The sequence below is a fragment of the Poecilia mexicana genome, unplaced genomic scaffold, assembly GCF_051168715.1.
Source record: "Poecilia mexicana isolate PSO_F unplaced genomic scaffold, ASM5116871v1 scaffold_3, whole genome shotgun sequence".
Classification (NCBI taxonomy): Eukaryota; Metazoa; Chordata; class Actinopteri; order Cyprinodontiformes; family Poeciliidae; genus Poecilia; species Poecilia mexicana.
In genome coordinates this window covers 35,276,694-35,290,872 of record NW_028263372.1, presented here as the reverse complement: position 1 = coordinate 35,290,872, position 14,179 = coordinate 35,276,694, and the positions used below count along the sequence as shown (strand labels likewise).

Here is a 14,179-nt window from a genome sequence, read left to right as displayed (position 1 = left end):
CTGCAGAAATCCAGATAATCTGCAGGGACGGAGTTTACGCCCTGCAGCCGATTCCGTCTGATTACTATTCAGCTTCACTGAGAAACACAGGAATGAAGCTGCAGCAAGAAAACAAAAGCTGAAACACATTTGACTCTGTTACTTTCCCATGGCGGATTAGATTAGATTAGATTAGATTAGATTAGATTAGATTAGATTAGATTAGATTAATAGGTACATGAATGATGGAGTTACTATTGATGGATGGATGAAGAACATTGGGATTAAACTTTTGACTGATTCAGGCCTAAAAACTCTGAAATCCCAAACTTTCCCAAACTTTTAAGGAACCCTGGAATAAGAAGCAGCAGCCAGCCGTGTGACAAGCCCTTTAATGTCGCTTTGACAGCACAGTGCAGAACAGGAACCAAAGCTGTGCACGCGCTCAGACGCTCATGTCCTTTTATGGGCGTGGAACAGGATCTTCTTGAAGGCCCTGCGGAAGTCCCGGTTGAAGATGGTGTAGATGATGGGGTTCAGGCAGCTGTTGCAGTATCCGATCCAGAAGAACAGGTCGAAGAGCGTTTCCGGGATGGTGCAGTTCTCTCGGCAGATTGCGTGCAGACTGTAGGTGAAGAAGAACGGGAACCAGCACAGCACGAAGACGCCCATCACCACCGCCAGGACAAAGGTGAACCGCTTCTCCCTCATCTGTGCCACCTTGTTCTTGGACAGCGACATCTGCCTGCTGCGGACGGGCAGCGGCGACGGCAGCAGGAAGTTCTGGGAGCACTGGTCGGACGAGGCCCAGGAGATGGAGGCGCAGGACGGTGGCGGAGGGGGCAGTTTGAGTCTGTTTGTTGTACCGTCTACATCGTCTGTTTTCACTCTTCCACCGACTCTCCGGGGAAACCTCAGGGATGAGGAAAAGGACTCCTTTACTTCTGGGTCCGGATTCCTCTCCTCCAAGTCGATATCATCCAGCTCTCCTCTTCTGTGGTTGCTGCTGTTGCTGTCAACGTTGGAAGAGCTGCGTCGGTGTCCGGGTTGGGGACTCTCCAGTTCATACTGGGCCTTGCCCTTCCGTTGGCAGGTACCGCCACCGCCCACGAAGCAGGTCTCGGACTGCGATGGCTGCCTCTCCATCACGTTCTTTGCCACAAACACGGTGGAGGCCCTCTGCTTGGCCACACGATAGATCTTACAGTAGACAAGGATCATGATGACGCCGGGGGCGAAGAAGGACACCATGCAGGAGGAGAGGATGTACCACGTCTGGTTGTTGATGAGGCACTCCTGCCGGCTCACCTCGCTCCTGTCTTCTCCCTCTAAATCCCTGTCTTTCTGCGACATGAGGAGTGGCGGCGAGGAGATCACGATGGATATGAGCCACACGATGCTGATCATCACTTTGATCCGCTTGGGGGTCCGCTTGCGGTTGTAGCTGACGGCTTTGGTGACGGACCAGTAGCGGTCAAGGCTGATGGCACAAAGGTGGACAATGGAGGAGGTGCAGAAGAGGACATCCAGAGCCAGGTAGAAGGAGCACCAGGTGGAGCCAAAGTACCAGTACCCCATGACCTAAAAAAGGACAAGAAAGCAGTCAGAGTTGAACTTGTGTGGATTTTTAATGAAAGTTTGAGAAAAGTTGCAGTGATCGGGTTGCAGAACTGTGCTCACACTTCAGTTTCAGGATCATCTTTGGTAGATCTTGACATCTTGACTTTGTAATATTCCTCTGCCTTGCTAGCCTGGCCATTGCCTTCCAATGCAATGCCGCTTGATGTTAATCTCTATTCAGTGCTCTATCTGGGATTTCTCCCACTTACTGAGCCAATCAGTGAACATAAGGAGAAGTTGTGAACAAGGATGTACATTTTCTGCAGTGTTTTAGAATTTTAGTCTGGCTGTAGTTTGGGCATGGCATTGGCCACTCTTCCAAGCAACTAAAGCTGGAGCCAGAGGAATGTTAAAGACGGTGTTTGGCTTGGCACTTTCCTGTTCACTTTCCTGAATGCTAATCCTGGAAAGCATTGCATCTTGGGTAAACATTAGCGATTGGGTACAATAAGTCCATTCCTCCAGCAAGTGTATCGTTTCTCAGCGATATGCTGACCCTCGAAAACCAGACCCTCGATTGACCCTTGATGAGATCACACTACCCAGAGCTCCGCCCACTCCGCCACGACGGACGTCAAAACAACCTAGACTCCTTTAAAGCTAGTCAAAAACAGACATCTGTAACCTAATATCGCTTCTCTTTAGTTGATTTCACATTAAACATGGTTATAGGATGAAAACCAAACTTGTCACTTTATTTCATGACTTAATGAGGAAATATCCGGCGGCGATGGACAGCAGCCGTCAATCATGACTAGCAGCCCTCGGTGTGATCATGGATTTACACTTTTTACAAGGTAAGAATATTAACATATACTTTATACATAAGTATAATTGGAAAGATGATCGTAAATATTACATAAGGAGAAGGGACGCCTCTCTAACCCTTAGTAACCATGGAGACAGTGCCGCACCGTCATGTAGCCTAGCATGTATGGAAAAAACTGGTTGGCTTCTCGTCTTTTGTACGTTTTTAAAGCTGCTCCGGTTTAAAGGGAAACGCTGTTTATGACGGTGATAATAAATCATGTGGTGTGAATTCAGGCAAAATCGGTAATTTGATCAACACGTCAGGAGGGAGGCGGTTCGGGTCGGTTTCTAAGCTAGCTGTTTCCAACTTTGTGAATCCCGCCGACTATGAGCCCAACCAGGAGAGTTACAGACACATTAGTTTGACTCAAACAAGTAGAGGCCATGAATAAACGGAAGTAGTTTCAGTCCGTCTGTTCAGTACTCCTCCCTCATTTCAGACGTCCCTCATGGCGCCTGGAGTGATTTAGTGGCGAAGTTGCGAAGGGTCAGCAGGAATCAAAACGTAGAACAAGGGGCCGGTTTTACCAGGCTACTGCAAAAGCTCCACTAACTTCTTATTCCTAATTTACTCCATCTGGTCCCACTCTGCTCTATTCTGGAGCCACAGTAAATCCACACCCATTATCAACGAAAGCATTTACACTGCGTCCGCACAGAACCGATTCTGTTTTTACCGAACACGTGTGGAGTCACACCGGTCCAACAGGAAACCACAACAACATCCATATTCTCAAAGTATCCCACCAAGACACACTACATTTGCTTGAAGTTCTACCTATATTAATGAAAATATGGGGGTATTGATGCTGCCAGCATGTGTCTGTTATGGATTTAATTCTGAATTAAATCAGGTTTCTGTTAGAGTCAGCAGGAGCGCCAGTCGAGGCAGAGGAAGAGGGACAGCAACAGAAAATATTCTCTTGTTCAAAACGTCAGTTAAACCGGAACATTTGGTCGGTTAAAACTGTGATAAAGGTGATGATCAGTTCCCAGAACCTGACATTAATGTTTTCAGTTAAATTAGCATAAGAGGCAAAATATCATGTGATTGACTTACAGCAGCAAACCGCTCCTCTGATCCATCTGCTGCACAACCCACTCATTATGTGAAATCAATCTGGACAAACTAAAGATGATTATATTAATCATTTCATAAATAATTTAGCTACAAAGTGATCCAGGCATTACTGCAGTGAAACCAAGATGTAAGCTGAAACTAAATGCTATTCTAAATCCTTTTCCTGGGTGTTTTGTTGAAATATTTCATTCAAAAAAAAATTTTTTTTCTATAAAATTGGACTCAGTTTGGACTCAAACATCACACATATTGTTATTTTTGGTTGAAATATCTTTTCACTCTGTGTTTTTTTTCTTCCATTTCCTCTCTCGCTCTTTCAACAATGAGTCGCCTCATTATAATTCCATCAGTCCATCAACTGGAAAACACTTAATTATAAGTTGATTAACAATAAAGACCAAAAAAACCAAGAATAATCCAGACAACAAAGCCGACTGTTTCATGAAAAAACCTCAACAATAAAGCTGTTAGCTGCTCCCTGCAGAGACGCGGAAACACAACCGAGGCATGTGGGAATAAGGGAATAAGGGTCAGCCTCCGATTGATCGCAATTATTACTGGCTGGTGAAAAGCAGCCGGCTGACACTGATGGGATGGAGTGGGGGATAAGCACCACCAGCTCCACACAGAGAGAGAAAGGCTCACAAACAGATTCAAATATGCTAAAAATATGAATATATTCAACATGTTTGAGTCCAGTAGGTGAAAAAACTGACCAGAATTTACTCAGATTCTCCAACTCAGGTTGGTGTAATGTAACTGGACACATTTCCACTAATGCGCTAACAGCTTAGCGTTTTATCGCTTTAGCTAACTTTGAAAACGTTCAGCGAACTTAGCGTCCCTGAAATAATGCTTCAAAATAAACTCCAAAGTGCTAATTTACTTTGCTGTTTTGTAAACTTTCATCTGTGTTTAAGTTTTGTTGATCAACTGTTAAGAATTCTTCATTAATTAAGACGTTTATATTTATATTCTTATTTTGAAAGGGTGCTATTTTTATGCCGCAGTTCCATTTCCTCTCCTCACATTCTCCTTTTTCTCCTAGAATACTTTATTTAAATCTAGAAACATACAGGAATGGTTTAAAACTTAAAACTTGATTTTAATGGTTCTATATATAACTGAAGATAATAAAAAAGTCATTTTAATTTTTTTGATGAACGATATTTGTCCTTCCAGAATATTTTTGTATAACTCTAGTAAACAGTTTAAAATCTACTGATGTCCTGTTGGTAAAAGTTAGCTTTCACTTGCGAACTAAATATTTAGCTCAACTTGGTAGAAGTTAGCAATATGGTGTTTAGCATATTTAGCTTTCACTAAATACAATGTTGCATTTAGCATTAGCAGAGCTAACAGTTTTAATTAATACTTTAGTATTAGCTCAACTAACTTTTTAGTTAGTGATACCCATCTCTGCCAACTAAATATTTCCTTTATAATTTATATTAATGATTTATATTATTATTTATAATTTTATTAATATGAATGAATTATAAATAGACTTTTCTAGCTTAAAACAGTTATTTATTTTAGCTGGTAGCACAGAAGCTTCTTTGTCCTGTGATAACAGTCATGATTAGGGTTACAGAGAGTCTCAAAGGGGTCAAAGGTCATCATGTTGCCAGTCCAATACGGCTAATGAGGCGATCATGAGTTGGACCCATGATTGCAAATGAACTAACAAGTTTGCTTTCGAGCTTTGGGAAGAAGTCAGAGTTGCTGGAGAAAACCTGCAGGCAACAGGTAAAAAACAGGGCCATGAAAGTTTTAGTGTTTTTATGATATATCATTAAATATGGACTTATCTGTCTAAAATTTTGTGCCTCAACAAATACTGGTGAGTATTCAGAGGAAGGTTAGGAAACAGGACAGAACAGGCTATTTCTGTCTTCATAGAGGTATTTCCATGTATTTTTTTATCTCTCCAAAACTCCAGGGAGACTCTTAAGCTTCATATGTCATCATGTTTTATTCATCAAAATGTGCTTCTTTTGCCCCCTCCCTCATCGATGCACAACCCCATCCATATTCCCCCGGAGCTCCTCCAGCAGCAGAAACTCATGCATCATGAAAACATCCTCCACCTGATTCCAGGAGAGGCAAAGGATACCTACTGCTTCTACTTAACTTTTCGGTTATGTTTTATTACCGCTGTTTTTATGTTCAATTGTTGTGGGATTTTTGTGATTCTCCATTTTCAGTCGTTTATATTTTCCCTTTGGAATCAATTCTTCAAGCAAATTGTATCTCTGTCCAGCTAAACAGAATAAATTCATATGAAATAGAACAGCAAAACATTGCAGAGTTGAGTTTACAAACAAAATATTCAGCTGGCCAACGGCTAAATATTGAGTTTGTGAGCAAAATGTTTAGTTCTAAGCTAAATAGTTAGTTAGCTCAGAGCTAGCTAATTATTAAGAGTAAATATTTATTTAACGAGCAAATACATATAACTCCAAACTAAATATTTTCTTAGGGAGCTAAGCATTTAACTCTGAGCTAACTAAATACTTAGAGTAGACATTTATTTAGGAAATAAAATATTTAGCTCCAATCTGAATAGTAAATATTTAGCTAGCCCAGAGCTAACTAAATATAAAGTTTACAAACAAAATATTTATCTAATAAAGAGCGTAATATTTAGTTTGGAAGCCAAACATTTAGTTTGCTGATAAAATATTTATTCTGAAACTGTGACATTTATAAATGAATGAATAACATGGTGGAAATATGACTTTAAAAATTAACCTCCTTTTCTTTTTTTCAACTTTACAAAAGGTATCACATATATATAATCATTATCAGAAGCATCATGGACAATAAATTCCCTTTCCTCTTTTTTCACCCCTTTTTTTCTTGATGCTTCGTTGTGAAAATTGCAGCCATGCTTATAATGCTTCAATAATCGATCCTGTAGGTCTGATCTCCAGCCTGATAACTCGGACCTTTAGCTTGTGATGGAACCGCTACTGCCCTCCGGTGGTCGGTCTGAGCACTGCAGCTCCTTCCGGAGTGAAAACCTTCACACACCCGTCGCTGATCTGCATGAAGCTCGCCAAATTGCGTTCAAATCAGGACGTTCCCTCTGGGCACCCGGCTGTTTCTGGCAGGGAGCGTGTTTCTTCCCCCAAAGGGAAATCCTAAACGAGCAGAGTTCTCCAAACAGCATCTGAACCTGTTACTGCTTCTGTTGTGCAGATTTCATGTTTTGAAAGCAGCAGACATTTCTGTTTCTGAATTATCAGGTCAAAAAGAAAAGGAAAAGAATTGCATGCAGGTTTGTTCAGAAATCTACCCGAGTAGACTCTGTTCGATTTGGGATCAGAACTGAAACATCTGCTCCATCTCCAGCTGCTGTGTTTCTCTTTGGCTCTGAGTCAAACCAACCAAACTCTCAGAGCGACCTGTTCCCCTCCTGGCCTGTGGGGGCGCTGCACCAAGAACCACTGAAGGAAACAACACTAAAACCTCTGAAGACACTGAACGCAACTTTGTGCTTCACGAAATGCAGACAAAGGTAGAGTGGCATCGGATTTTAGGATTTCTCTTTTGCCTTTGGCTAAAGTCCACAAACCATTTCTCCCACTAGCACTAGGCCAGGATGTTAGCTTTGGTTGTATTTACCCAAAATGCCCTGCGCTGTAGTTCACTTCCTTCTTTTGAAGCGGTCTCTGGTCTGCTTGGTGTTCACATATGAATCCAAACCGAACCAGAGTTCATTAGCCGAACCCAGACCGAGGTTTGTAGAGTTTGATTACATATTCTCACAAGCGAAGTTATATTTTACTTTCTTCTACTGAAAGTTTGCTGTAAATTTACAAACTGAACTCCATATCCTGGAAGGAAACACGCTCTGAAACCCAAATGTTCACATTTTTAAATGTAAAAACATGGAAACCATCCAATAAAACACATTCTTAGTTTTATTGTTATATTTTCAATTTAAAGTGTTAGTAAACTCGTCACCTCATTGGCCAGCGAGAAGGGGATGACCAGCGTGGCCACCAAGATGTCCGCTGACGCCAGCGACACCAGGAAGAGGTTCTGCGGGGCCCGCAGGGCTCGGCTGGTGAACACGGCCACCACCACCAGAACGTTCCCCACCACCGTCCCCAGGATGATGACCGCCACCACCAGCACGATGCACACCGACGCCGCCTGCGAGTGAGGAGGAAACGGAGGCGACTTCGTCAGGGAGGAGGACGACGTCTGGTTGACGGATGAGTTTGAGTCGTCTGCGAAGTCCATCCTTCAGCCTCCAGTTCATTTGATGGAGAAAAAAATTCAAGATTCTGACAGAAAATGAAATAAAAACCAAAATCCTGCAGGTTTTAGATGTTCGACCTCATCGGTGACGGTCGAAATGCGGCTGCTTGATGCCAATCTTCAGGTCGAGCATCATCAAACACTTTTTAAAAACTATCACATCCATGGAAGCTGACAGAAACGGTGGCCCAGTTATTCCCAACGAGAAGCAAAAAGAAGCAGAGCATGCGTCCGCACGCTGGAGCCGCAAGGACAGGAACCGTCATGCTGCTGCAGCTGCTGAGGAAAATCAACACAACTGGAAGAAAGTGGATCAGAAATGACTGAAAATGTGATTTAAAAAGAAGAAGAAGAAGAGGTCCCCACTTTGGTTGCTGCAGAGCGAAGTGACTCTGCTGCTGCTGCACTGATTCTGTTGTGCTGGAGGAAGAGGAGGAGGAGGAGGAGAGACTAACAGGAGAGATGAAAGGAAAGAGCGAGGGATCCGTGAAGAGGAGCGCGAGCGAGCAGCAGATCTTTGAAGGAGAAGACAAGAGGGATTTGAGAGAGGAGGAAGAGGAGTGGGAAGATGGAAATGATGAGAGGATTGGAATTTGGGAAAAGAGAAAGGATGAGATGGACGGATGAATGAAAACAAAAGAATGAAACTCAGAGAACAGGAGGATGAGAAAAAAATCACTTTGACTTTGATCCTCAATTAATTCCCATTAATCCAACCGAGGTGAGTGCAAAAACACAAAACCTTACAACGTTTCTACTGCAAATATCTTGTTATGCTTTAAATAGGACAAAACTAACTTACAGTTATAAATACAGATCAGAAATAACTGCAGGCTTTAGCAGTTTTTCAGTGGTTTAATGGCATAACTGTTTAATTCACTGGTTATATATTTCTGTTAGGTTGAAAAGCTGCTTTGCAACAAATCTCCTATAGTTCAAAATGTTATGTAATGTTTGTGACTCTAAGTTTTAGATTTTAGCTGATCGTAAGGCTCCACACTGCAAAAACACAAAATCTTACCAAGTATTTCCATCTAGTTCCTACTACAAACATCATAGAGCACATGAGATGAGAAAACAACTTACAAATAACTTTTCAGTAACATACAGGAGCTTCTTTTAAGTAAATAATTTCTTAATATCGATGATTGTTCAGATTATTTCACTTGTAACAAGTGGAAAATGTTTTAAGTTAAATAATCTAACTGGCACTTTTTCATCAATATTAGGAGTTATTCACTTAAACTTTCATATCTTCCTGAAAAGTTACTGGTAAGTTATGTTTTCTTATTTCAGGTGTTCTAAGAGATTTCCACCAGAAACTGGACCAAACATATGTTATTTGGTTTTGTGTTTTTTGAGTGTGTATTTGTATTTAACTATGGCTCCCGCTGCTGGAAGATTAATCTGGTATTTCCAATGGAAATGGAGGAATTTGGATGAACATGAAGTGGAATCAATGTTTTGGGAAAATTTCCATCCAGTTTATGCCGGCATTTCTTTTTTCCAGCAGGACTTCTCATCGGAGAAGATATGGAGTACCGCAAGGCTCAACACCAGGACTGCTCCAGTTTAGCATCTATATGCTCCTGATAGCTCAGATTATAAGAAACACAGGATTAGTTACCATAACAACACAGGTGATACACAGCTCTGCATTACAAAGTCACCCATAAACAGATCAATGTGTGGAGGCGCCAAAACTTTCTGAACAGAAGTTGAAGTTTTTATCTTTGGACCTAAAGAGGAACGATCTGGAGTTATAGCTCTAGAGTTATAAATCTAGAGTAATACCTGTAGAGTTATAGATCTAGAGTCAACGCACAGCTTGAGTTATTACAGATAGAAACTAGAGATCGGGTTGACCTCTGACCTGAACCTTCAGAGCTACATAAAGACAGTTACAAACCCGGCCTTCTCTCACCTGGAGAACATTTCCAGGATCAGAGGACTCATGTCTCAGCAAGATCTAGAGAAACTTATGCTCCTCTAATCTGGAACAAACTTCCAGAAAACTGAAAAACAGCCGAAACACTGAGTCGACGTTTCAATAACAACTGGAATATTGACAAACATGTTAATGTGTATTTACTTGATGATGATATTTGACACAATGTAATGTTTGTTTCTGGTTTCATGAGTGACTGATGTTTTTATGATGTGAAGCATTTTGAGCTGCCTTGTTGCTGAAATGTGCTACACAAATAAACTTGATTGATCTGAAAAAACTCTCTCTCTTGTTGGCTTATATGAAAATGTTTATTTTTAAAAAATCTGTCACAAAAGTAAAAAATAAAACCCCAAATCCTCAAAGGTACCAAAGATTGGTCACATTCTGTGACTGGAGGAAGTTGCAGCAACCGGTAACAAGCTACTAATAAAGGTAGCTGCTAATAAAGCTAGATGCTAATAAAGGTAGCTGCTAATAAAGCTAGATGCTAATAAAGGTAGCTGCTAATAAAGCTAGATGCTAATAAAGGTAACTTTATTATGTCCATCATGGGAAAGTGCAAATTTAGTTGGCTGAATCACATTCTGGCTAGCCATCGGGTCACTTCTGTCACCAACCAATGAAGTTTATTTATTGTGACTTTCTTTACTTTTGTCATGTTACTGGTTTTAAACATTTAAAGTAAAGAAACTATCAATGTTTAGGAATGTTCATTTAATCATTTAATCCTTCAATCGGGTCCAAAGTTAGACTAAAACTGTAAATACTGTGAAGTGAGACGGACAGATGTGGAAACAATAAACTCCCTCTGCTCCAGTTTTCATCAAAACTCAGTAAAATCCTTAGAAAGAGGCGTATTTTTAGCTCCAGCTTGCTGTTCGGTGCTGACCCGCCTCTCCTCTCTGCTGTGAAATAGAAGAAGCTGTTTTTTTCAGCTGCAGACTTTTTTCAGTTGCGTTTTGCGAGAGGCGTGGCTCACTCATCTGCTCCTAATCGCTCCTGGACGACGCGCAGGAATATGATCGATCTCGCTCCAGAACACACAGTCGCAGTCATGAATAATTTATCGCAGGTTTTTGATGTTCTATTGAGATTAGGTTAGCATCTTCAGTTAGTTTCTTTCGTGCAGATATATGTTGCTGAATATATATCTGATTTATTACCAATAATTGCCTCGTTAAGGGGAACCTGTGAGCAGGTAATTGCTCTTACGACTGAGGCATTGGCTTTTATTTAGACGGCTGATCAATTCTAATCAAATTCATATTCCTATTTTTGCTCTTTTTTCTTCTTTTTGATGCTGACAAACTGTCATTATCAGATTATCAATGTCCTAAAATACATCTAACACCAATTTAGTTCATTTTTAGAGCAAACCTTCGGGAATTAAGAAGTTTTTTGGCAAACAAACCTGAGTCTAGATTTTCAATTTTTCTTCATGCATGTATTATTAACTGTGCAGAAAAGTGAATATTCTCAGAGAATCTGATATTTGAGGATGGGGCTCCGGGGGGCCGATGAATCAGACCTTCTAAGGAGAAAGAAAAGAAGTGATGCAACTTTTTCTGCAGCCTGTGAAGTCCAGAGGACTCAGGAAACTTAGAAAGTTCCATGAGAATATTTGGAGTTGCTGGACTTTTTATATGTGGTGGTAAATAATAAAAATGCCTCACTATACAGTGTAGTGGCAGAATGCTGTTAAAAATCCTTGATGCAATCCAAGAGTCCTTATATTTACATTCTAATCAGTCATATTGGCTCGCTCTGCAGAAAACCTGAAGGTTTCGCTTTTTTCCACCCATTTCCAGTCGAACATTTTAGATGTTGTAAATCAAACCGTGGCCCCAATAATCAGAACCAAACCAAATTTTGAGATTCTAACTCCTGTTATAAACAGAAACACAAATGATGAGATGTATTAAAACAGAACAGGAATGAAATGAAGGTCCAACTGATCTAAACCAGTGAGGTGCTAGAAAAACAAAATATTGTTAAAATGAGTTCAGCTTAACTTAATCTAGTTGTGTCCAAACTTTTTGTTACGAGCCAAAATCTTTGAATAAAAAATACTTGTGTGCCAAAATAGATTATTTCTAAGCATCTCCAGAAAGTGAAGGTTTTAAAAGTCTTAAATCTGAGTTAGTAAAACCTGCAGAAAACCCGTGTATTTTGCAATATTCCTTTTTACATTTCTGTTGTGACACAGGTCTTAAATTTCATAAATAACTGTCTTAAAAGGGTCTTAAAAATTATTAATTTTGAGTTGGTGAAACTTGGTCTTAAAACATTATAATTCTGCATTAATTTGAAGTGAATTTTGCAAGGAAATGCTACATTTATTATGAGGTATCGCAAAAGAAAATTAGAATATCACCCATATTCCCTATGAAGCTCCATAACTTCCACTTCTATCGGGTCAGATTTGTGATTTTCCTGAATTGCACTTGGACCGCACAAAATCAGTCCAGGACCACAAATGGCCCTCGCGCCGCACTCTGAACACCCCTGGTGGCCTCCGGTCAGAGAGTGAAGGTATTATTGATGCTTACGTGTTTTTCCAGCAGTGAGACTCTGAACCTAGGATGTCCTGTTGGAGATATTTTCTGAAATTGCAGTAATTCGGAGGCTGAATGCATTATTGTGTGGCGCCAGGCTGTTCCTCCTGATCGGGGGAAGAGCGGATTAGGAGCAGAAACTGCTGAGGTGAGAATTAAAGAGGCCATTTGGCCTCACCTCTGCAGGGAAGTGTTCAGCAGCGGTAATGAAACCCTCCATCTGAGGCGAAGCACCGTGGATCGTCTGCGCCACTGAATCCCCCCGAAGCTGCAGCCTGAATCCTGGTCGACCTGAAAAGAGAACCTGCAAAACACAGATGTTTATTTTATCCAGTTAACAAGCTGGAAAGATGCAGTTGGGGTCCATGGGTGAGTCATTTCTCCAACTCTGACGGAGGAGGAGGGGAAGCAGGGAAACATGTTGACAGAAGAGAGGAAGTATTAACGAGATAAACAGAAAAACAGCCAAGAACGTTTCTCTGCAGCTGTCAGTTGAGAAAATGAGGCTCCTCGCAGAAGCAGCTTTTTTTGGGGTCCAGGAGCCAAAGATGGAGAAACTAATCCTGCAACGGGAACAAAGGTTATTAAAAAGCAAAGGAGCCGATGGTCGTCTCGACCTGGAGCAGGAAGCAAGAGTTTTATTCTACTCATTCTTCACTAAATGCAGCCGACAGCAGAGACGGTTTACAGACTGATGATGTATCATTCACACCGACCGGTTCAGTCCGCATTAATCAAACTCCAGTCCGCTTGTTTAGAAAGTCCGGTTCAGTTGGGGAGGTGAATGCTAATCAAACTCTGGTCTGCAAACCTCGGTCTTGGTTTGAATGCATATGTGAACACGAAGCAGACCGGGGACGCTCCAAAAGTAGGAAGTGGACTACGTAGCAGGGCATTCTGGGTAAATGCAACCAAAACAAACATGCTAGGCTAGTGCTAGCTGGAGAAGTGACTTGTGGTCTTTTACCAGAGATAAAAGAGAAATCCTCCAACCACTAAAATCTGACGCCACTCAATTTTTGTTTACATTTTGTGAAGAAAGGAAGCTGTGCTCAGTGTTTTCATGTGGGGGATTTCATGTGGCTGCAGCGCCCCCACAGGCCAGGAGGGGAACACGTTGTTTTGACTCAGAGCAGAAAGAAAGAGAACCACAGCAGCTGGAGATGAAACAGATGTTAAACTTTGGTCCCCAATCGAACCGATTCTACCTGGGTGTGAAAACACCCTGAGTAAAGCCAAACCTTTCCTTGAGTCAAATCTGACCTTTACATGAGTCAAATCTGACCTTTACATGAGTCAAATCTGACCTTTACATGAGTCAAATCTGACCTTTCCTTGAGTCAAATCTGACCTTTCCTTGAGTCAAATCTGACCTTTACATTAGTCAAATCTGACCTTTACATGAGTCAAATCTGACCTTGTGTCACTTTACTCCGTCTTTGGGGATTCTGGATGTTTTCCCACCTAACTGTCTGGATTAACTTGGTTTGATTTGGAATCAAAATTGCATTCACATCAGAGTTCACTTCAAATGAACCCAGACCGAGGTCTGTAGGCGGACCATAGTCCGATTACGCATTCACACCTCCCCAACGACATGATCCATGCCTACTGGCTAAAGAAACTCACTGCCCTCCATGAGCGACTGGCAGCTCAACTGAACCAGCTGCTACAAAATGGGACTCACCCTGAATGGTTAACTGAAGGGCGTACAATCCTGATCCAGAAGGACCCCTCAAAGGGTTCAGTCCCATCCAACTATCGGCCGATAACCTGTCTCTCTACAACATGGAAGCTCATGTCAGGCATCATAGCGGCTAAGATAAGCGGACACATGGATAAATACATGAGCACGGCACAGAAGGGCATCGGCATAAATAGTAGAGGAGCCAAACACCAACTCCTTGTAGA

At 41.5% G+C, this 14,179-nt stretch overlaps 1 protein-coding gene across 1 annotated transcript; it reads right to left on the bottom strand.

Annotated features, from left to right (window-relative positions):
* Positions 1-353: 353 nt before the first annotated feature.
* Positions 354-7,824, bottom strand: LOC106924559 (alpha-2Db adrenergic receptor-like). The gene is made up of 2 exons (XM_014998319.2): positions 7,463-7,824; positions 354-1,560 (listed from the first exon to the last, which is right to left on the bottom strand). The coding sequence occupies exons 1-2, from the start codon at positions 7,742-7,744 to the stop codon at positions 433-435; spliced, it is 1,410 nt and encodes a 469-aa protein (XP_014853805.2). The 5' UTR covers positions 7,745-7,824; the 3' UTR covers positions 354-432.
* Positions 7,825-14,179: the final 6,355 nt, after the last annotated feature.

Bases quoted from the DNA above. Each gene is read 5' to 3' on its own strand.
- LOC106924559 (XM_014998319.2), bottom strand. From the start codon at position 7,744: ATGGACTTCGCAGACGACTCAAACTCATCCGTCAACCAGACGTCGTCC. The intron at 1,561-7,462 runs GTGACGAGTTTA...GTCCTTTTTTAG, and splicing joins CCTTCTCGCTGGCCAATGAG to GTCATGGGGTACTGGTACTT.